This window comes from Acomys minous, assembly GCF_964271855.1.
Source record: "Acomys minous genome assembly, chromosome: 3".
In the NCBI taxonomy this organism is placed as follows: Eukaryota; Metazoa; Chordata; class Mammalia; order Rodentia; family Muridae; genus Acomys; species Acomys minous.
The window spans coordinates 83,734,890-83,756,719 of NC_140485.1; the positions used below are offsets into that span (position 1 = coordinate 83,734,890).

The 21,830-nt window shown below is 51.1% G+C and overlaps 1 protein-coding gene across 1 annotated transcript in view; it reads left to right on the plus strand.

Moving 5' to 3' along the window:
• The first annotated feature begins 864 nt into the window (after positions 1-864).
• Positions 865-21,830, plus strand: part of XKR7 (XK related 7) — a 30,527-nt gene continuing 9,561 nt past the window's right edge. The window contains exon 1 of the mRNA XM_084776006.1: positions 865-1,491. Within this exon, the coding sequence (XP_084632132.1) occupies positions 908-1,491 (584 nt within the window). The 5' untranslated portion in view covers positions 865-907. The remainder of the gene's footprint in view (positions 1,492-21,830) is intronic.

The window sequence follows — 21,830 nt, forward strand, 5'->3', positions numbered from 1 at the left end:
CCTGACCTAGCCACATAACTCCTCAGCTGACATTCTGCAGTGGGTGCCCCCATGGCCACCTTCTGGCCCTTCAGGGTCCTATCCGTCAGAAATCGCCAGATCTATCATTTTGCATGCCCACCCTCACACACGGACATCCTAGAAAATGTGGCCTCCAGTGGTGGTGGTGATGAGGGTAGCTGTTTGCACTTGCTCTTTCCTTCCCTAGGGGTTTCCTCCTAACCCTTCCCCCTGCCTTCCCTAGCCGGGCAAATGGCCAGGTGAACGCGGTTCTTGAAAGAAGGAAGAGTGAACAAGAGACCGCAACTCAGGACTGCAGTTTCTCAGCTTGAAAAAGACAATGAAAAAAGAGATCTCTCAAGATCAAAGGAGAGGATGAAACAATAAGTGAACACCGGGGAACCTAGGAAGTGGCGTTGGAATGGAGTGACTGCTAAAGGGTTACGGCAGGTGTCCAAGAGGCCGCCCCCACCCCTGCCTTTTTATTCGCAGACCCTGGCCTCCCACCTTTCTGGAGAATTACAAGACCCAAACCACCGGAGATTCGGCAGATCAATGGAAGAGGAGAGGCTAGGGCGGGGGCAGTCAAAGAGAAGTAGGGTTCAGGGGAAGGCCAGAAGCAGAAAACATGTGGCTGGGCCCCACGCCTCCGAGGAAGCCATGCAAGGGTGACCTGGGATGCTCTCCCCTCCCCGGCCCCCTCCCTTCCCAAGGGGCGGCTCACATCCAGGCCGGAGGCCGGGCGGGGCGGCGCCGGCAAGGATGAATAATTGAGGTAGAGGGGAGGAGGAAGAGGAGCGGCGGAGGAAGAGCGGGAGGCGGGAGCCGCCCGCGCAGGGTCCTCCCCACTCCGCACCCCACCCGCTCCGCCGCCCGGAAGTCGCTCCCCGCCTCCTGCTCCGCCAACATGGCCGCGAAGTCGGATGGAGCGGCGGCCGCGGCCGGCCCGGGGCCGGAGGGGCCGGCGGGAGTTGCCCGGGGCGGGGCGGGAGGGCGCGGGGAGGCGCCGGTGGGGATCGCCGGCCCGGGACCCGCGGCGGCCGAGGGCCCCGGGCCGCGCTACGAGCTGCGGGACTGCTGCTGGGTGCTGTGCGCGCTGCTCGTGTTCTTCTCCGACGGCGCCACCGACCTGTGGCTGGCGGCTTCCTACTACCTGCAGGGTCAGAGCATCTACTTCGGCCTCACCTTGCTCTTCGTGCTGCTGCCCTCGCTGGTCGTCCAGCTGCTTAGCTTCCGCTGGTTCGTCTACGACTACTCGGAGTCCGCGGGGACCCCGGGACCCGCTGTCAGCACTAAGGACAGCGACATAGTCGGAGCCGCCATCAGCACCAAGGACAGTGCTATCGCCTTCCGGACCAAAGAAGGTAGCCCTGAGCCGGTGCCCCGGCCGGCGCCGTCCTCTGCCAGCGCCTACCGTCGCCGCTGCTGCCGCCTCTGCGTCTGGCTGCTGCAGACCCTCGTTCACCTCCTGCAGCTGGGCCAGGTCTGGAGGTAGGAAAAGAGCAGGTGAAGGAAGCTTGAGTCCCGGGAGTGGGGTGCCGCCCCAGATCTGCTCTGGCTTTTCTAATCCACCCCGCTCCTGTCCCGGCCCACTCCATTGCGGCTCTGATTTCATCTCAGTCAGCTCCTCACCTCTGCCAAACTCTGTTGGACCTCAGGTCCATAGCTTTGATCTGGCTAACGGGGCAAGAAGGAGTCAGAGATCCTTAGTGATGTGTGAGCAAGGAGGGGTCAGGGAGCATCCGAACAAGTTTTACTTGGAGCAGGGCCACAGGGATCCCCGCAGTCCTGACCCCCTCCTCCATGTCTAGGTACCAAGCATAGACTTAGGAAAACGCTCAGAAGTATTCCCTGGCTCTCACAATCACCCCGTTCAAAATCGCAGCCCACCTCAACATCCTGGGAGAGGCAGAACGTGAGGCAGCTAAGTGACTATCCCGCCTAAACTTCCTGGTTTTAGTTGAGAAAGGGTGTGGGGTGAACCCAGTTCATCACTCTCTGGCTCCTCTTCCTAAGGAGCTCCACAGTGACCCCCACCCCCCATTAGGAGCCAAGGAGATTTGGACTCTTGGCTTGGAATCTTGACTCTGACACTAGATGGCTAGTGGCTGCCCCTTAGTCCTCAGACCGGAAAACAACACTGGGGCTTCATTCAAACTGTTCACTTCCAGGCTCCATCCTATGCCAGCAAGTAGGAATGCCTGCTGGGCTGAGTTAATTGGAGAGAGGGGGGAATTCTAAAGCACAGCTCCTTTCAAGTCAGAATCACTCTAGCTCCTTGGGCTGTACCCTACAGTGGCAGAATGAATTTGCTTACTTTGTGATCTTAGGCACACACCTCTTTCTCCCTCCAAGTCTGTTTCCTCCCCTGTGACGTGAGGGGAGCATCTCACTCTTCCCATCTCACTGACTTTACAGTTTTTTTTTAAACCTGTTGGGATGATCAGGCGAGAGGAGGTCTGTGTGAGGGCTCTGCAGACTGGAACATATTTTGGGAATGTCAGGGATTTACCGTGATTATAACGGATGTGTGTCCAGCACGGGAGAAGCCACTCTGCAGAAATAGAAGATGATTGTTTACTCTGTTGCGTTTTGGTGTGTTCTGCCTAACTCAGAAGACATTGCTCTGAGCGTTGGGAACTGGACCCCTAGTGTTTGCCGCAGCTGCTCACTTGACGTGTTATGCTGATTCTCTCCTTGCCTTAGTTTCCCTGTCTTCACCCACCAAGATGATGTGTATATTCTACTTTTCTTGCCCTGGAGTGTGTGTAGGGGGGACACTATCCGTGGTCTTATTATTATTAGCTTGACACACAAAAATATTCATGTCCACATCCAGGAACTAATCTGCATTTATCATTCTGTGCCCAAGTGGACAGATGGTGAGCTATTTTTAGATTCTGAAATGGTAACTTCCTATTCTGGGTAGCCAAAGCTTCACCCCCCTTTTCCCTTCAGCCTAAAGTGGGCCAGCTGCCCCACGACTCACAGGCTACCCTTCTCCCCATTCAGAGCCCATGTACATGAAGCTAATACTAATCTTTCCTGAACAGAAACTGAATTTCCCTCAAATAGGGGGGAAATGACCCCACATAGTGGCCTGGTTGGGGGAGTGGCTGGAAATGGCTAAGGATCCACTGAGCTCCATGGTTCCAAATATAAAAGAAGTCTCTCCACCATCCCCACCGTTCAACACTGGTGAAGAGAGAGCTGAGATGCGAGCCCAACCTATGGAGGGTGGTTTGTGTCCATTGCGTAGTATTTTTAAAACTCAGAATCTCTCTGGGGAAAAAAAAAAGAAAATATATTGGCTGTAATAGTATCAGGCCTGTAAGAAAAAAAAAGTCTTAGTGGTCCTAGTTTTTTAATTCTTCCTCTTGATTGCATTTCTTTTAACATTCACTCAGGCACTCGAACCCTAATTTACAATGCTATTGCCATTATTTTATTAAGCACTCACTTTCGGCCAAGCCTATTGGTTGCCTTTTTCTTAAACCTTCACTCTCCCCTGTGTCTTTTCTAATAATTCTATCATGTGGTTAGTATTATAATTTTCACTTGGTGAACGAGGAAAGGGAGCCTGAGAGATGGGGGCACCCTTGCCCAAGGTCACACAGTGAGCAAACGGGAGCTTCGGAACTCAAAATTCCGCATCTTCAAAGCCCCAAAGTTCAGTTTATCCACCTTGCAATTCTGCCACCAAAGCCTGAAGAATTATGAGTCTGCAATTGTGAGATTGCACTATGAGAGAAAGCCCGGCTTCCGTTGCTTGGAGATAAGAAAGTGAAGGGAGCGGGAGGCAGTTGCTCCGTGTGGATAACGATGAGGAAACTGTGTATTGTGGGAAAATCCTGGGTTTGAGGAGAGTGTGCTCTCAGAGGACTTTCATTTTCATCTTGGTTTGAAAGTGACCTTGGGCCAGACCTTTCCATGTCAGGGCCTTGGTGTCCCTGTGTGTGAAATGGTGTGATTAGGTGTGGTGATCCTAAGGTGTGATGCCTCTCTCATGATCCATAATAAGTGGCACATAAGTGGCACAGTACCATGTGGCTACCTGCTGCCCAGAACAGCTTAAGATCATCAGGGTCGATCTGGGGTCCCTCCCCCAATACCCGCTCTGTGTTCTGGTTCTAGTATTGTCTCCTCTGCCTCCTAATACGCCTGCCCTTTGGAGAGGTTCTGAAATGAGTTGGTAACCTGCTGGGTACTTTGTTCCCTGCATAAGACCAGAAATCACTTAAAGAGAGAAGTGGGGCTGGGGTCTAGAGAGAGCTGGAAAGCAATTACTGACAGCTTGACTGTTCAGTAAATTCAGGCTCTGCAATCAATTAGGAGAGAGCTCAGAGAAATGGCTACTGGGAGTGAGACATGCACACCAGGCCACAGTAACCAGGCGACAGTTCTGACTCTGGGTCTGTTATTACTGAATGCTCGGGATGCTTGTCCCACAAGCTTTGGATTCTGGGTAATGCCAAGGGCCCAGGTAAATAGGAATGACCAGGGAGGGAAGAGAGAAGCCACAAAATCTGTCATGACTAGAAATTAAGTGGTGTTGGCACAGCATGTTGCTTTGCTTCGTGAGGTGCTGCGGCAGATGTTCTGGGAGGCGAGGCTGGGGTGACAGGAGGGAGCTGAGCCCTCAAGGGTGAACCCTGAGAGGCTGCTGGTCATTCTGCTCTGAATTTCAATTATAAAGATAATTTTAACCTTTCAGGCCTATATAGTTGTCTTCAAAAGCCAGAAAGGTCACATAAACATGGGTGCATGGGGGTGTCAGACAAGGGGTGTTGTGGGAAACAAGTGTCCTAGGCAAGACAAAGATATTGCCTGGTCCTGCTAATGGTACCATGAGAAATCATGGATCTAGCGTTGCTGGGGGGCTTGATTTTTTTTTAAGGGAAATGGGAAATTGGAAAATCAACTACTAAGATTTTTTTTAAATAAATAGTATCAGATGGCCATGAGATGGCTCAGTGAGTGAAGGTGCCTGCCACCATGCCCGCCTGACAACCTGAGTCCACTCTCTGGGACCCACACGGACCCAGACACTGACTCCGACAAGTTGTTCTCCGACCTTTACACCTGTGCAGTGGTGCACACACACACACACACACACACACACACACACACACACACACACACACACACATGCATTCATATAACTTTAAAAAATAGCATCAGCCAAAGAAAATGTTGGAGGGGTGTTTTGTGCAGTGGCACACACACACACACACACACACATACACACACGCACACGCACACGCACACGCACTCATATAACTTTAAAAAATAGCATCGGCCAAAGAAAATGTTGGAGGGGTGTTCTTTGCGTCATCTCAGGCAGACACCTCACAAAACAGAAGGTCCTTTCACCCAGATGTTATTAGTTAAGACATAAAAGGAAGGAGTTCGTAGACACACTGCGCACCTGCCACACTGCAGCAAGGGCTGCGTGAGATGTTCCAGGCATCTTGTATTAAAACCTTCCCTCGGCGGCGGCGACTGGTACAGTCACTCATCAGACAAGGAGGCAAAACTCAGAGAAGTCAAGGAGCTGGATTGAGGTTATAGGAGTGTGGGAGGGGGGAGGTACCTACCCAGCCTTTTCTAGTTCCCAGACCTATCTCTGTCCCTGTCCTGACATACTTGCTGTGTTTCGGGATCCTTGGAAAATGCCTTGAAGCAGTGACAGACTGAGTCCCTGGGAGAAGAGCAAATAGATCCTTTGGCAGGGAGGGCATGAATCTGGCTGTGGGCTGGACACACCAGCTCATCCTTATCCACCTCCTCCCACCCCACCCCACACCGGCTCTCTGAGCTTTTAAGCCATCGAGGGCTGTTAAACCAATTAAAGTCCCAACTCTGCCTCTTCTGACCCCTGTGGGCAGCAAAGCAGTAAGCCATGAATCCTGCTCTCCCTAATCTTGAACTCATGGGCCCCAGCTTTGCTCAGATAAGCATGGCTTCCTAAGCCAATTAGTGTGAGGAGAGCTGGCATGGGATTCCTCCCTGGCTGTCAGAGTCTGAGCACCTTGAGGTGTGGAGCAGGGGAGGTGGCAGTGAGCTCCTGGGGCCTCCCTCACACAGCTCACCCAGTCCAGCTGTACTGTCACTGCCTGGGTGTGCCAGTGAGTCCTACACTCCAGAAACTTCTCTAGTGAGTCAGTGCTGCTGTGAAAGCGGCTCTGGGTTCCCCTCTGCGGAGCTGGATCTTTTCGTGTAATGTGAAAAGTGTGAACTCTGCATTCAGGGTCTCCATTCAAATCCTGCACCCATTGGTCTAACGAGCCACCCAATCCCCATTCCTCCCAGAATAGAGAGCTGGACTGCACCTATCTGCTTGTTGCGGTGTTTGGGGATTAATGAGGTAACACGTGCCCAGGACTTAGCCAGGGCTGGCCCTGTCATGTAAGTATTCAAAACCCGGCGGCAGCAGAGCCGGTGAGATGTCTTGGCAGGTGAAGGAGGAGAACATGAAGCCCAAGAACCTGAGATCAAGCCAAGGGACTCACATGGCAGAAGGAGAGGACATGTGAGTTTCACATGTGAGCAGTGGCACGCACATGCCACCCCTACACATGGGCACACAAGATAGATGAATCTAAGTGTAATTTTTAAAAAATATTTTATTTAGTTTTTAATCTATGTGCATTGGTGTCAAAGTGTCAGATCTTGGAGTTACAGACAGTTGTGAGCTGCCATGTGGGTGCTGGGAATTGAACCCGGGTCCTTTGGAAGAGCAGGCAGTGCTCTTAACCACTGAGCCATCTCTCCAGCCCCCTAAGTGTAATTTTAAGAAACTGGTAGCAGAGGTTAGCACCAGTAGCCGTTGGTGGGGCTGGCGACTGTGAGCCACAGTGACATAGCACTCGTGTATTTAATCTGAAGCTATTTATGGAGCGCCTGCTGTATACCTGGAACTGTTCTAAGTGCCAGGTTCTAAGAAGTGATTAAGGTGGCAGCGTGGACTACAGTGGGTCATGTGAAAAGATGGAGCAGCGGGTGGAGAGATGGTTCAGTGGGTGAAAGCCCTTGCTGTACAGGCATGAGGAGCTTAGTTCTGCTGCCCACTACCCACATAAAAAGCTACATGTTCCTGTAGCCCAAGTGCTGAGAGGAGGGTGTGGAGACAGGAGGATGGCTGGGACTTGCTGGCTAATGCTCTTACCCCACACTCAGTGAAAGACCATGTCTCAAGGGAATAAGGCAGAGAGTGAAACAACAAGATCCGGGTAGCTTTTTGTGGCTTCCGAATACACACCTTTGCCTGCACGCATACACACACACACACACACACACACACACACACACACACACACACAGCTGAAACAGGGCAAAGAACCAGTGAGTGGCAGGGTGGATGATCCGGGGAGGGGGAAGCCTCAGTAAAGATGTGGCATGTGGGTGGATGGCTGGGCTAGTAAGTGAGGGGCTCGGATGGCTTAGGAAGGGAATTGTGGGCAAAGGGGAACAGCGCAGCCAGAAGTCCTAAGAGGCAGCATCAAGAGGGGAAGGTAAAGTTGGGCTAGTTACACAGCAGCTTTAGGCCACAAAAAGAAAGCCAAGAGAGTCTGACCAGAGGAGAAGGTATGGACATCCTTTCGCAATGTCCACTCGGGCTCCTGGATGAAGAATGGACAGGAGGGTAAGTCTGAGACACAGGAGGAGGCTGTGAGCAAAGATGAGCATGGCTGGACCAGAGTGTGGCAGCAGGGGTAGGACTTTACCTCAGGCTGGGCCAACAGGATCTCTGCCTTTCTCTGGCCCTTCCATGGTTTCCTCATTCATGAGGGTAATGTCCACAGCCAACTCTCTAGAATCAGCAATAGCCTTGCATCTGCCACTTCCTGTGACTTTGGGCAAAGATCATAATTTACCGGGGTCTTGGTGACAATAGTACCATCATGTGGCTTGGGGTGTCACGAGCTACATAATATACATATCGTGTTTAGCACCTTACCTGAAACACAGAAGCCCTCAACTGCAATTAGCCCCTGCTGTTTTCATAATTATATGTACCGTCAGTCACAAGTTAGGGTCTGTAGTCTTTTTAAACAGTGTCTGGTCCCCTCTCCCCATCGTTTCAATCCTGGTACTCACTTCTCTTGTGTTGGTTCTGAGTCTAGGATTTTGAATCATCACACCCACATCTGAAACATGTTTACAGCCGCTTGGACTTGGCTCCAGCCCCTTCACAAATGTTCTTCCCTGTGCTAACTTGGCAGGATTGTTCCAGTGTGGCCTCCCTCCCCTCCTCCTCCTCCGGGGAGACCCTCCCCAGTGCGGTCTGCACTCCACCCTTCCTCTCCTCTGCCATGGGGCAGCCACCGTCCACCAGAGCGGCTCCTAACAGACACAGAGGCGGCACTTAGGCCCTGTCCTCTGTTTGATCTATAAAGACCACACAGGCGAGAAATGCTGGGGAGCCAGGGGAGGGAGGGCTGCAAGGAAATGGTTTTGAACCCCAGCAGCTGGGGCAGAGGTCTCCGGGGAGAGGAGGAGGCGGTTTGATATCTACTTTGGCCTTTCCGTTCACCACCCTGCCTTTGTGAAAGTATCCAAATTCTTGCCCTGGGAAATGCTGTCCAGCTTCCTCCACCATGTCCCTCCCCACCCCACCCCACCCAGAGGCAATTAGGGATCCTGGATCTGAAACTCAGGAGCCCCAGGTTGCCTCTGGCTCCTCTCTCTCCCAGCCTGCATCAGAGCTCTTGGCTTCACTCTCTGTATCCAGGCCCCTAATGCCCAGGGACCACTTCCTCCGTCTGCTTCCTTTCTCACTCCCCGCGAGGGAACCCTTTGTACTGGCTGGTTTTGTGTCAACTTAACACAGGCTGGAGTCACCAGAGAGGAGGGCTCCCCAACTGAGGAAATGCCTCTGTAAGATCCAGCTGTAAGGCACTTTCTTAATCATGATCAATGGGGGAGGGTGTAGCCCACTGTGGGTGGTGCCATGCCTGGGCTGGTGGTCCTGGGGTCTGTAAGAAAGCAGGCTAAGCAAGCCATGAGGAACAAGCCGGTAAGCAGTGCCCATCCAGGTCTTCTGGATCAGCTCCTGCCTCCAGGTTCCTGCCCTGTTTGAGTTCCTGTCCTGATTTGCTTTGGTGATGAACAGCAATGTGGAAGTGTAAGCCAAAGAAACTCTTTCCTCCCCAGTTTGCTTTTTGGTCATGGTGTTTCGTTGCAGCAATGGAAACCCTAACTAAGACGCCCTTCAAGGCCACACTCTGTGTTGCCTCTTTCTGAAAGCTTTCCCTGAACAAACCCACCATCACCCTTAGCCGTCACGTCATCTTCCATTTCTTCAATGAGGGAAAAGTTATCTTTATAACCTAAGGTGAAATTTCTTGGCAGTTCTGTTTATGGGAGAGTTTTGCACCCTGGAGTCACCCAGAGTTGAATCGTTGAGAAAGGGGATGGCTAAGGGAGATTTCCACTTGCTTATTAGCTTTGGGGTTTGTTAATGTTTTGCCTCAGGGTCCCACGCATTCCAGGCTGGCCTCTAAGGCCATTAAGGTGCCCCCGGGTGACCTTGAACTTCTAATCCCCCCAAAAGCTAGTATTGCTAGGTTTGCACCACCATGCCCTGATTTATATGGTGCTGGGGATTGAACCTGGGACTTAGGCCATGCCAGGCAAGCACTCCATGACCTGAGTTACAGCTGTAGCCCATAATTATGTATTTCTTGCTTTGTCTGAAGATTTTACCTCTGGTTTTTAGTTCACTAGAACATAAATAATAACGTTCATGTACGTTGTAAAAACAACTATCTTGATGGTTGTGGTAGCATCTGCCTCTGTAATTCTGACACTGGGGAGGCAGGTTCAAGGTCAGCCTGGTTTACAGAAAGTCAGCTAGAGCTACATAGTGAGAGCCTGTCTTTAAAAATTGAATATTAGCCGGACACAGTGGTGCACACCTGTAATCCCAGCACTCTGGGAGGCAGAGGCAGGCAAATCTCTGTGAGTTTGAGGCCAGCCTGGTCTATAAAGTGAGTCCAGGACAGCCAAGGCTACACAGAGAAACCCTGTCTCAGAAAAAGAAAAAGAAATAGAATATTACTAAAACCTAGAGTTCTTGCTTATTAAGACTTAGATTACATCACTGCCTCTGTGGCAGACAGGACGAGGAACAAGGGCCTGCAGAACCGGAACCCTGTCCCACCACCTGCCTGGTTCTCAGTGAGCCACTTGACCTCTCTGAGCCTTGGTTTCTTCTCATTTCGAGGAAGAGATAACAGTCCCTGTGTGCATGGCCATTGTGCGGGCATATTGAGCTAGTACACAGAGCATGTCTTATACATTAGTAAGCATTATTCAGTATCCTCAGTGTTATCTAGCATTATTGACCCATTTTACAGATGTAAAACTGAGCTACAGAGAGGACTAGCCTTCCAGTTGTTAGCAAAGCCAGGGCTGAAAACCACGTGGTCAGGCCTCCTGTGTGAGTCTAAGCCATCCCACTTTCTGCTAACTAAGTGTATACTTTTGTAAAAGTGTTTTTTAAATATATGCACACGTGTGGGTGTGTGCACATGACTGCAGCTGCCCTTGGAAGCTGGTAGAGGTCACCTGATCCTGGCTGAAGTTACAGGCGGCTGTGTGTCGAGTGATGTGGGCGCTTGGAACTGGACTCAGGTCCTGTGCGAGAGCAACAAGTACTTCCTAACTGCTGAACCATATGAATATTTTTTAATCTTTTGTGTGAGTGTGTGTTTGTGCCTTCGTGTGTGAGTGCGAGCCTGGGTACGCTATGGGCATGTGTGTAGAGGTCAGAAGGCAACCCTGAGTGGTCAGTCTTAGCCTCATACCTTGAGACAGTTTCTTGCTGTTTCCCGTTCGTATACTCCAGGCTAGCTGGCCCACTGCTTTCTGGGGGAGTCTCCTGTTTTTGCCTCCCCTTTTACTAAAGGAGTGCTGGGATTACAGGCACATACCTTATTGCAACACACACACACACACACACACACACACACACACACACACTTCAGATGGGTTCAGGGGTTCAAATGTAGTCTCCACACTTGCACAAGTGTTTTACCCACTGACCCCCCACCCCCCCACCCCCGACGCCTGGGTAAGTGTTGTGTTTTGTTTTGTTTTGTTTTGTTGAAACAGATTCTCTCTGTGTTATCCTTGCCTGTCCTGGACTTGCTTTGTAGACCAGGCTGGCCTTGAACTCACAGCAATCCACCTGCCTCTGTCTCCTGAGTGCTGGGATTAAAGGCATGCACCACCACGCCCGGCTAAGTGTTTTTTCTAGACAGAACAATCATATATTATTTTGGGAATGAGAAGAAAAAAATTCAGAAAAGCATCTCAAATGTTTTATTTTAATACAAAATAAATGACTGCTAACATTTCCAGGATCTTCTTTGGCTGTCCATCCCTGTCAGCCCGTCTGGCGGGCTTCCCTGTAGATCACAAGCCTGGCCTTATCCTTGCTACCTTCGGTGGCCTTGCATCCCACCAGCTCCTAGTCGAGGAGCCTGCCAGAATGGGTTTTGGCTTCATGACTGTGGTATCAGAGCTAGGGCAGTGTACAAACCTGCAGCTTGGGGACAGCAGTGAGGCTTGCTGGGACTCCAGCCTTCAGCTGCCAGTGGGCTGAGGGTAAGATGCGACATGAAAACCTGAGTCTAGTTCCCCAGAGGACAAGGCCTTAGGGGACAGAAGTAAAGTTCTACGTGAAGTGGGTGCTTAATAATGTTGATTGAACTGAGTAGAACCTTTGAGATCGGAGTCCTGGGCACGCCATTTCCTGGGTCTGCGAAATTCAGATGGCGGCTGGAGGATTTGGCGCTGAGTTTTCCCAGGGCTTGGGCAAGAACACAGAGGATCAGAGCACTCTGTGTCCTGGGCAGGTCAGGATCTCATCACCTTGTAGCTATGTGATCCTGGCCAGAGTTGCTTCACCAGCCAGAGATTTGTCTAAACAATAGAAGAGAAGCCGGGCGGTGGTGGCGCACGCTTTTAATCCCAGCACTTGGGAGGCAGAGGCAGTCGGATCGCTGTGAGTTCGAGGCCAGCCTGGTCTACAGAGTGAGTCCAGGACAGCCAGAGCTGTTAGAGAAACTCTGTCTCAGAAAAAACCAATGGGGGAAAAAAAGATGGAAGAGAGATGGTGGTTCAACCTCTGGGTTCTTCCAGAGATGTCGGCACTTGCCACAGAGTGCATCCTTAGAAAACACGGAGTGTTGCTACCTTATGGGCTAAGCCCATCCTATTGCTTAATAACAAAAGAAAAAAGGGATGGAGAGGAGCCCCAGGAGTCCTAATTCTCAGTAACTCTCACCTCCTGAGCCCCACAGAGGAAGACTCCTGTTCTGTGGCTCCAAAGCAGTGCACCCACAGACTATCCACTGTTAAAGGGAGGTGGGGTCTTTTGCATAAAAGCAAGAAGACCTCACAGCTCTTGCAAGGGCAGGAACGCCCACCAGCAGAGGGTGTGGAGGAGGTGGCTAACTGAGATGTTGTAAGCAGGGACTTTCTTTTTCTTCAGTTTAAAGGACAAACTGGATGACTGTAATGTCCCTTATAGTTTAACCTCACAGCCTTGACGTCGGGTCTTGTAAATTCCGTGCTGCTGGACTGTCACAATGCAGGCTGGAAATCGGTGACATCTGGGGACACCCAGCCTGGGATGTGTTTGCTCCCTATAGTTTTATCTCACCTGCTTTCTATTGCTTTCATTTTATGTATTTGCTTTTTAAATTTAATTCACCTGGCTTTTACAGTGCTGGGATCAAATCTCCTGTGCCTCACCAGTGCCAGGTGCATGCTCTGCCCCTGAGCCACACCCCTGGCATTGCCTTTTTTTTTTTAAACATAGTTTTAGTACGTAAAATTCTAAACATATGCAAAAGCAGAGTGACTAGGCTGACAAACCGCACTTTGTATCACTAATGTCATCGATTCCTGGCCAATCTGATTTGGTAGAGTTCAGTGCTGCCTGCCGACTCTGTGGGGTCAGCATCCGTCTGTGTCTGCACCATCTACTGTGGTAGCCTCCAGCCACCAACAGCTATAGAGCCCTTGGAATGGGAGAGGTGGAATGGATGAACCCATTTTTAAGTGAATTTAATTTTTTCAATTTTATTTTTATTTGGTATGTATGAGCATTTTACCTAAGGGGTGTGTGTGTGTGTGTGTGTGTATACCATGTGCAGGTGTGTATGTGTGGGCATGTGTATATAGGTCAGAGAACACTCTCCTGAGTCATTTCTTAGGTGTCTCCCACCTTTTGTTTGAGACAGGAGTCTTTCTCTGGCCTGGAATCTCACCAAGAAGGCTAGACTAGCTGGCCAGTGAACTTCCAGGGCTCAGCTTCTCCTAGACTCCCAATTTGCCATAATTACTGGATTTGCAAGTACTACCATGCCTGGTTCTGTCTTTCTCTCTCTCTTTCTTTCTTTTAATGTATAGGAGTGTTTTGCTTGCATGTGTTATGCACCATGTGTGTGCCTGGTACCTGTAAAGGTCAGAAGAGGTTATCGGGTCCCCTGCAACCGGAGTTACAGATGGTTGGGAGCCACGCGCGGAGGTGCTGGGAACCCCAGCCAGGTCGTCTGGAAGAGCAGTCAACTCACAAAAGCACACAAGGGTTTCTTTTGAAATCCTGTAGTATTTCTTTAATTAGTTGCCATCTTTTCCAGCTCGGGACTTTCCTTTCTTGCATTAATATCCTCATTACTGGCTTAGGAAACAATTAGAAGGGAAAACAAAACGAAGCCCCTGCCATTGGATTCCACCTTCTCCCAGGGTGCTTAGGGCTGAAGCATGGCTGCTCTTTGGAGAGAGGGCCTGCCTCCACAGCTCTCCAGAGCCTGGGGAATGAAATCAGCTCAGTCCTCAGAGCGCTGGCATTGGAAGCTCCAACTCTGCCCCTGGACTCTTTGTCAGACCACAACCAACCAGATGTGATTCCTTCTCTCTGCGTTAGTTTCCAGGCATCTTCAAATGTCACCAGAAGATCGAAATCAAGGCTCCTGCCTCCAGACATGCTGGTTCCACCCAGGGGATGGGGGGGGGGGCAGTAAACAAAGGATCTTCAGAGCATGAGGCTCTGGGCTTTAGTCTCTCCTGCATGTCACCAACCCATAACACAGATGGCAAAGTTGAGGCCCAAGAAAGAAGGGATGTGAGAAGCCAGAACCTAGTCCCAAACAGCCTGCTCCAGAGCAGCTCTCTGTGTGTGTTTCATACAAGAATATGGATGCAGCCTGGGAGCTGGTGAGAGAGAGAGAGAGAGCAGGATGAGACAAAGTCACAAGTTTTTAGCTAGGACCTAAAATCAGTGTCCGGAAGTGTTTGGCCTGGTGCCAGCAAAGAAGAGGGGCTGTGACTCTGCAGGGGCCTGTGAGGGAGGAGGGAGACAGCCTGGCTCCCAGCACCACATGAAATGGGAGCCAAACGTGTAAAATCACATTCTTTACTGACATTTAGGATTCTTTTGGCTGCCAACCCCAGGAAGGGCCTATTTTCACATCCTTGCAGGAGTGCTCAGAATTGAGGTGCAAACCAATGGGAAGGAGATATTAAGGCTACCCTTCCAGGGCTGTACTGCAGGGTCCACTGGTGGGCTCAGCTTCAGCCACACCCTGGCGAAAGGAGCAACACCACTGTGTCTCCAGACATAGCATCATGCTTTCCAGGAGTTGGACTTGGGCAGAATCCCTCCTCCAAATGTCTGATAACAGTCTCAGTTTGTCTCTTTCTTGTTTTTTTGTTTTGTTTTTGTTTTGGTTTTGGTTTTGGTTTTGTTTTATAAGAGCCCATCCTTTACTCTCACCTGGCAACTGACATACCTTCCACTCTTGTCCCTATGTAGTGAGTTCCCCACAGCTAACGGTTACCTCTAAAACTGCTGTCCCTTTAAAAACCTTCCTGGGTCATGTGATAGCAGCTAAATCAGGCTCCTGACACCTCATCTCTCCCTCCCTCCCTCTCACTCACCTCAGGACATTTGCTCAAGTTGTATCCTCTACCAGAATCTACCTCTCCCCACCCCAAACCCCCCTTACCTGCTTAGCTTATGTGCCTGACACAGCTTGTCCAGCAATCAGGACTTCCGTGGAATCTTTCCTGATTGCAGCGCCTTCTCCAGGCCCACTGGCCTCCTCTGTGCTGAAGCACAAGACTTTGCCTGGGGTATGACTGGAGCCTGGAGCCTGGAGCCTATGGAACATGTTTTTCTCCTGTTTGCAAGATGATTTAATCAATGCCCAGGCCTCCCTTATTAAAAATAGCTCGTACAGATGGGTTGGATCCCTCTTGCCCACCCCTGTGTCTGGCATCGTTCTTGGCACATAGTAGGTATTCAGGAGGGTTTGGGAAATAAATGTTAGGGAAGATTCACAAGACAGTTCGACGACTGAGCGCATGCTTAGCGTGCACAGGGCCATGGGTTCAATCCCCAGTTCTTCCCCATCCCAGCCCCCCACCACATCAAATGAGCCTTTCCTTTGATGAGATTCCGTTTCCTCAGAATTCCTCAGAATATGGGCCCCTATGCAGTCAGGTGGCTGCAGTGAAGATTTTATAGCAAGATACAAAGCAGAATGTATAGGATGAGGGGCAGTTATTGTCTGCAAGGGATAGAGAACCCTCCCCGCACCCCCCACAAAACTGTCCATTGAGCTCACCTAGGCAGCTCATCTCTGGCCCTCTGTCTTAGGGACAGCTTCAGTGGGACAGCCAGCGGTGCCAGAAACCACCGAGCCTCCTTTAGTTAGCAATTCTGATATTTTGTTTTGAAACAGAGTCTCACTATGTAGTGCAGACTAACTTGGAAGTTACTATGTAGCACAGCCTGGCCTTAGACTCACAGAAATTCTTCTGCCTCAGCTTCCTTTAAACATATTTATAATTTTTTTTTTGAGACAGGGTTTCTCTATGCAGCCTTGGCTGTCCTAGACTCATTTTTTAGACCAGGCTGGCCTTGAACTCACAGCAATCCGCCTGCCTCTGCCTCCTGAGTGCTGGGATTAAAGGTGTGTACCACCACTCCCAGCGCCTTTGCGCCTTGTTTTATATTTTAAGATAGGGTCTCTATTACCTAGGCTGGCCTCAGACCAGCAATCCTGCTTCAGCTATCTGGGCACAGGATTACAAGCAAGTACCACCACCCCTGGCTAGAAAGTACCAGGTTTCCTTTGTGATGAGACCTTTGAGTCCACAACTCCAAGATGTACTTGCTGGTTTCCCAATTGCTCTGGGAAATTGGCACTTAATGGGAGTTGGTATCCTTATCAGTGAGCTCTTGTGCACTGTCCCTTGCCACCTCACAAAGAAGTGCCAGGCTCAGAGGGTGGCCGAGCTGCTGCCTCCCCAGCCCCACTCTCAGCCTGCAGGTGTCACAGGGTGGGGCCCATCTTAGAGACAGAGGCCTTTAGCAGGCCTGCAGGCTGCTTCCTGGATGCTACAGGCAGAGCCTGGGAGCCTCTGGAAGCTGCTGTGGTTTTGGCCCAGAGCCCCGAGGGGGAGTGGGGAGGGGCAAGAACACACACGTTCAGAAAACTCGGGGGACCGACAGATGGAGGAGCTGAAGATGTGATAGACACAGACAGACAGAGAAGAGCCCAGAGTCAGGACGAAGAGAATCAAGCAGGGGAGGACGGCTGGAAAACGGGCAGTCATGCTGAGCCACGAGCTGAGCAGCAGGCCAGCAGATGGACCAGCCAGTGAAGGACTGGAAGCCCCAGGCAGATATACCCACAAGAAGAAAAACAAAGCATGTGTCCACAGGGCAGACTGTCGGATGAATGTAGCATCTAAGGAACAGGATGCTATGTAGTTCACAACATAGACGGGTGGGCTGGCGCAGATTGACAAGGATAAAGGAATGGATAGAGAAGATTGACATTCAAGGGGCAGATGCCACCAACAGATCTGGGGTCTGAGGCCAAGTTTCCTGCCTGAATGGAGACTAAAACCAATGACCTTCACCTCATGCTAGAGACTTGGGGTGATTCAAGAACAGGAGAGCGGTGGGGTAAGCCAGGTGCTGAGCCCAGAAGTTTCTCAGGAACACTGACTCCCTCCCGTTCCCACCACCTTCTGTCCATTAAAGCAAATCCTTTGAGCTCTGGAAAATGCTGAGTCACAGGGGTGACCTGCTAGGGGAAGAAGAGTGAGTTCCATCCATTTATTGGCCCTGCTGCCTGCTCCTGGAGGTCATAGGGTCCCGAGGGAGCCATGGATCTGGAGCAAGTGGATTCAAACTTACTGTTGGTTTCTCTGCTTCCCAGGCCAAACTTTTTTCCTCCCAGCCCCACCTGCTCATGCTCACCTGTTCTCCAGCCCCACCTGTTCATGCTCACCAGTTCTCTAGCCACACCTGTTCATGCTCACCTGTTCTCCAGACCCACCTGTTCATGCTCACCAGTTCTCCAGCCCCACCTGTTCATGCTCACCTGTTCTCCAGCCCCACCTGTTCATGCTCACCTGCTCTCCAGCCCCACCTGTTCATGCTCACCTGCTCTCCAGCCCCACCTGTTCATGCTCACCTGTTCTCCAGCCCTACCTGTTCATGCTCACCAGTTCTCCAGCCCCACCTGTTCATGCTCACCTGTTCTCCAGCCCCACCTGTTCATGCTCATCTGTTCTCCAGCCCCACCTGTTCATGCTCACCTGTTCTCCAGCCCCACCTGTTCATGCTCACCTGTTCTCCAGCCCCACCTGTTCATGCTCATCTGTTCTCCAGCCCCACCTGTTCATGCTCACCTGTTCTCCAGCCCCACCTGTTCATGCTCACCTGTTCTCCAGCCCCACCTGTTCATGCTCATCTGTTCTCCAGCCCCGCCTGTTCATGCTCACCTGTTCTCCAGCCCCACCTGTTCATGCTCACCTGTTCTCCAGCCCCACCTGTTCATGCTCACCTGTTCTCCAGCCCCACCTGTTCATGCTCATCTGTTCTCCAGCCCCGCCTGTTCATGCTCACCTGTTCTCCAGCCCCACCTGTTCATGCTCACCTGTTCTCCAGCCCACCTGTTCATGCTTACTGGTTCTCCAGCTCTCTCTCCTACAGCATGCTGCTTCTCTTAGCATGAGACAGGAAGGTGGAGGCTGACAAGATGGCTTAAAAGGTAAAGGCACTTACTAACAGGCCTGACCACTTGATTTTGATACCTCTCTCTCTCTCTCTCTCTCTCTCTCTCTCTCTCTCTCTCTCTCTCTGTCTCTCTGTTCTCTCTCTCTCTCTCTCTCTCTCTCTCTCTCTCTCTCTCTCTCTCTCACACACACACACACACACACACACACACACACACACACACCAATGAATACAATAGTATTTCCTTTGTTTTAGAGACAGGAAGTCAGAAACGACACAAGAGTCCACATTCGCAGTCCTAAGTCTTGGGAAGATGGAGCAGAAGCAATTTCATGAGTTTGAGGCCATCTGGAACATTGAGCAAATTTCAGGATAGCCAGAACTACATAGCAAGACCCTCTCAGGAGGAGGAAGAAGAGGAGGAGGAAGACTGGGAAACAGAAGATTCCATTTGAATAGATATCTCCATACCCCTGTAAAGTGGGGGGACACACCTGCAGTGGCCTGTAGATTAGGAGCGCTAGACGCAGCGCCTGCCCACTCACCCTGGGCTTCTGGCCATTGACATCTGAGACTCATAGAAGACAGTGGCCTAGCCAGGCTAGACGAGCACCAGGGAAGACTTCCGGGAAGAAGAACAACAGAATGAACAGGGAACGAGGGGCTGGGAGCTGTTCTGGCTTCGTACAGCCTGAGACAGAGGAGCCCAGGACCTGCTAAGACCAGAAGGATACACACACAAGACTCAGTTCACCCAACATTTGTCCCTGCCTTCTACCTGCACAAAAGCAGAAGACACTCTGCTGACTAACACAAACAAGGTCCCTGCCTCATGGAGCACCAGTGACAGAATAGAAAGAAAATGTCTAGGGCTGAGGATGGAACTCAGTTGGCAGGAGGAGGAGCTGCTTGCATAGCATACACAAAACCCCAGGATTGATCCCAGCGCTTCATAAACAGGATGTGCTGTCTCGCGCCTGTCATCCCAGCACTCAGGAGACGGAGGCTGGAAGGCCAGAAGGAGTAGACTGATCCTTGGATGGGATGGGTGGCTTCCTCTAAGGATGCGTTAGGCAGCTGATGAGGAGCCAGCTAGAGCAGGATCTGGGGAAGGGTGTTCCAGGCTGAGCACGCAGCAAGTGTGCAAGTCCTGAGTCTGGAGCAAGTCTGGCAGGGAACCCCTCATGCAGGTGGGGTGTGGAGAATAAGCAGACAGTGGTTTGAGATACTGTGAGAGAAACGGGCAGGCCAGATGGTTGGGAGCCTGCGAGCTGAGGGGAGAAACTTGGGGAAAAAACGAGTGACCTGCTCTGCCAGGCTTTAAGAATTCCCTGCTGGTTGCTATGTGTAGAGTGGACAGTAGGGGGCAGGAGTGGATGGACGGACACCCCCACCAAGAAGGCTGATGTGGTTGTCCTGGCAAGAGATGGCAGACGCCTGTACCAAGTGGTGACACCTAACAGAGAAATGGATGGGAGTGGCAGTGGATAGCAAGTCTGGTTTCCTTGTCTTGAGATGGGGTGTCCTCTGTGGGTGTTACCAGTCCCATCCTTGGTGACATCTGCTTCTTTCGACTTCCGTTCAAACAGAGCAGGATGTAGAGTACAGTGAGATTCGAGAGCAGTTGCTTAGTGACCAGAAGGAGCCAGAGACCTCCACCCAATATGTGCTCCTCCTCTTTCCATCACTGCCATGTGCACATCCCTCTACAGTTTGTAAATTACTGTTAACTCATCACTTGATGTTTACAGTGAGGAGGAAGCAGAGACTACCCAAGGCCACAAAGCAGAGTCCAGGGCAGGGCTGGGACACAAACCCACACACTCAGTACACCTCCATCTTGTCTTTGGCATCTTCATTCTGGGGACTGTGGTGCAGACAGGGTGACAGGTGCCAGCCCTGTTCCCCAGTTGGGGAGACTGAAGCCGGAGAAATAAGGTTGCATTGTCCTGGTCAGTGTTGTTTTAAGACCTCATTGGCTCAACATATCAAGCATAATAAAACGCAGCCACATCAAACATCAAATGTAAATTATATATAACCAGATAAAAGCCAAGTTGCAGATGACTAGCTGACATCATGTTCTGTTTTGCAGGCATTTAATTAAACATTTATTAATTTTGATTCTGCAGTTTCTCCCCCCCCCCCCATGTTTGGAAGCCAGTCGTCCCCACAAGCCTCAATCACATCTCGCAGGCCCCTGGCCGTGAGTAGTTCATGCTGCCTGTAAGGAACAGCTACTGATTTGGTACCGTTGCCAAAAGGACAAGAGTGAGTCTCTGGTCAAAAAGGCTAAGCCTCTTGTCCCTAGGCTGCAGTGCGGTTTCTGTGCCACCCTCCTCCCCATCTCGGTCCTGGACGACATGAGCCTTTTGTCTACCGTTAGCTGGAAGCTGGCAGAGGAAAGAGTAGGAGTGGGCGGGGAGGTAGCAGGAGGCCTGCCAGGTGGTGACGGATGCTGGCGGGGCTGGCACCTCCCTCATCCTAACCTGGGCGGAAACAGATGGTCTTCTAGCCTTGGAGAAACTTCCAGGGTATTGCTCTTCCCCAGCTCCCCAGGCCCCTTCGCGTTGGACCAGCTGGCCTCTCCTTTCTGTTCAAAGTCAGCGCCACAGGAATAAGCAAGGAAGTGGGCTGGAGGGCAGGGCAGGCGGAGGCCCAAAATGATGAAGATCTGTGTTTCGGGGGGCCCTCAGAAGCCCTGGGGCCACCTGCCCCCTACTCCATGGCCCTCACTGCTAGCCACCGTCAGGTCTATTCTCTTTTCCTCTGGCGCACCTCTCCTTAGCTCAAGCCCGTGTCTGCTAGCCTGGAGGACCAGCCCCGCCCCTCCATGGCTTCCCTCCAAGGCAGCCCTCAGAGTATGCTTTTGAGGCTCAGGGTTGATCCTATCACCACCAATTCTGGGGTTCAGATTAAAAATTAAACCTACACTCTCTAATCCATATTCTTTTTTTTTTTTTCAGGGATATACCCCAGGGTCTCGTGCATACTAAGCATGCACTCCAGTGCTGAGCACACACACACACACACACACACACACACACACACACACCAGCACTGCAGCCCAGAACTGGCGGCAAAACTTGGTCAACTTTCTCAGTGTGATGAATTATGAAAATTCTGGTCTCCCTGTGCCTCTGTCATTGGAAGCCACCTGTCTAGGCCTGGCCCAGCAAACCTCTGCCTATTTCCCTGAAATGGGGTGGCCTCTTACCACTGTCCACTTAGCATCTGCCCATTCTCCTGAATGTCCTCCTCTGCTGCCGTCCTCGAGTGTGTGTGTGTGTGTGTGTGTGTGTGTGCGCGCGCGCACATGTTCGCTCATGTGTATATGCGAGCGTGTAAGGGTTACTTGTTTGTATCTGTAAGTATGTTTGTGCATCATGTGAGTAGAGTACCCACAGAAGAAAGCATCTAAGCGTCTGATCCCCTAGAAGTGAAGGTACCAGGAGTTGTGTGCTGCCATGTGGGTGCTGGGGACAGAACCCTGGTCCTCTGGAAGAGAAGCCAGTGCTTATAACCAATGAACTATCTCTCCAGCTTCCCCACCATTGCTAGTGTGTTTATTGTAGTTTATTGTGGTTGATTGACTTGGGTTTTTTTTTTTCCGAGACAAAGTCTCTTTTCATAGTCCAAGCTGGCTTTGAACTTCTGGTCCTCCTGATTCAACCTCCCAAGTGTTGGGACTATAGATAACGTGTACTTTAAAATGGAAAATCAGGGGCCTGAGAGTTGGCTCAGAAGTTAAGAGCACTGTCTATTCTTCCAAGGGTCC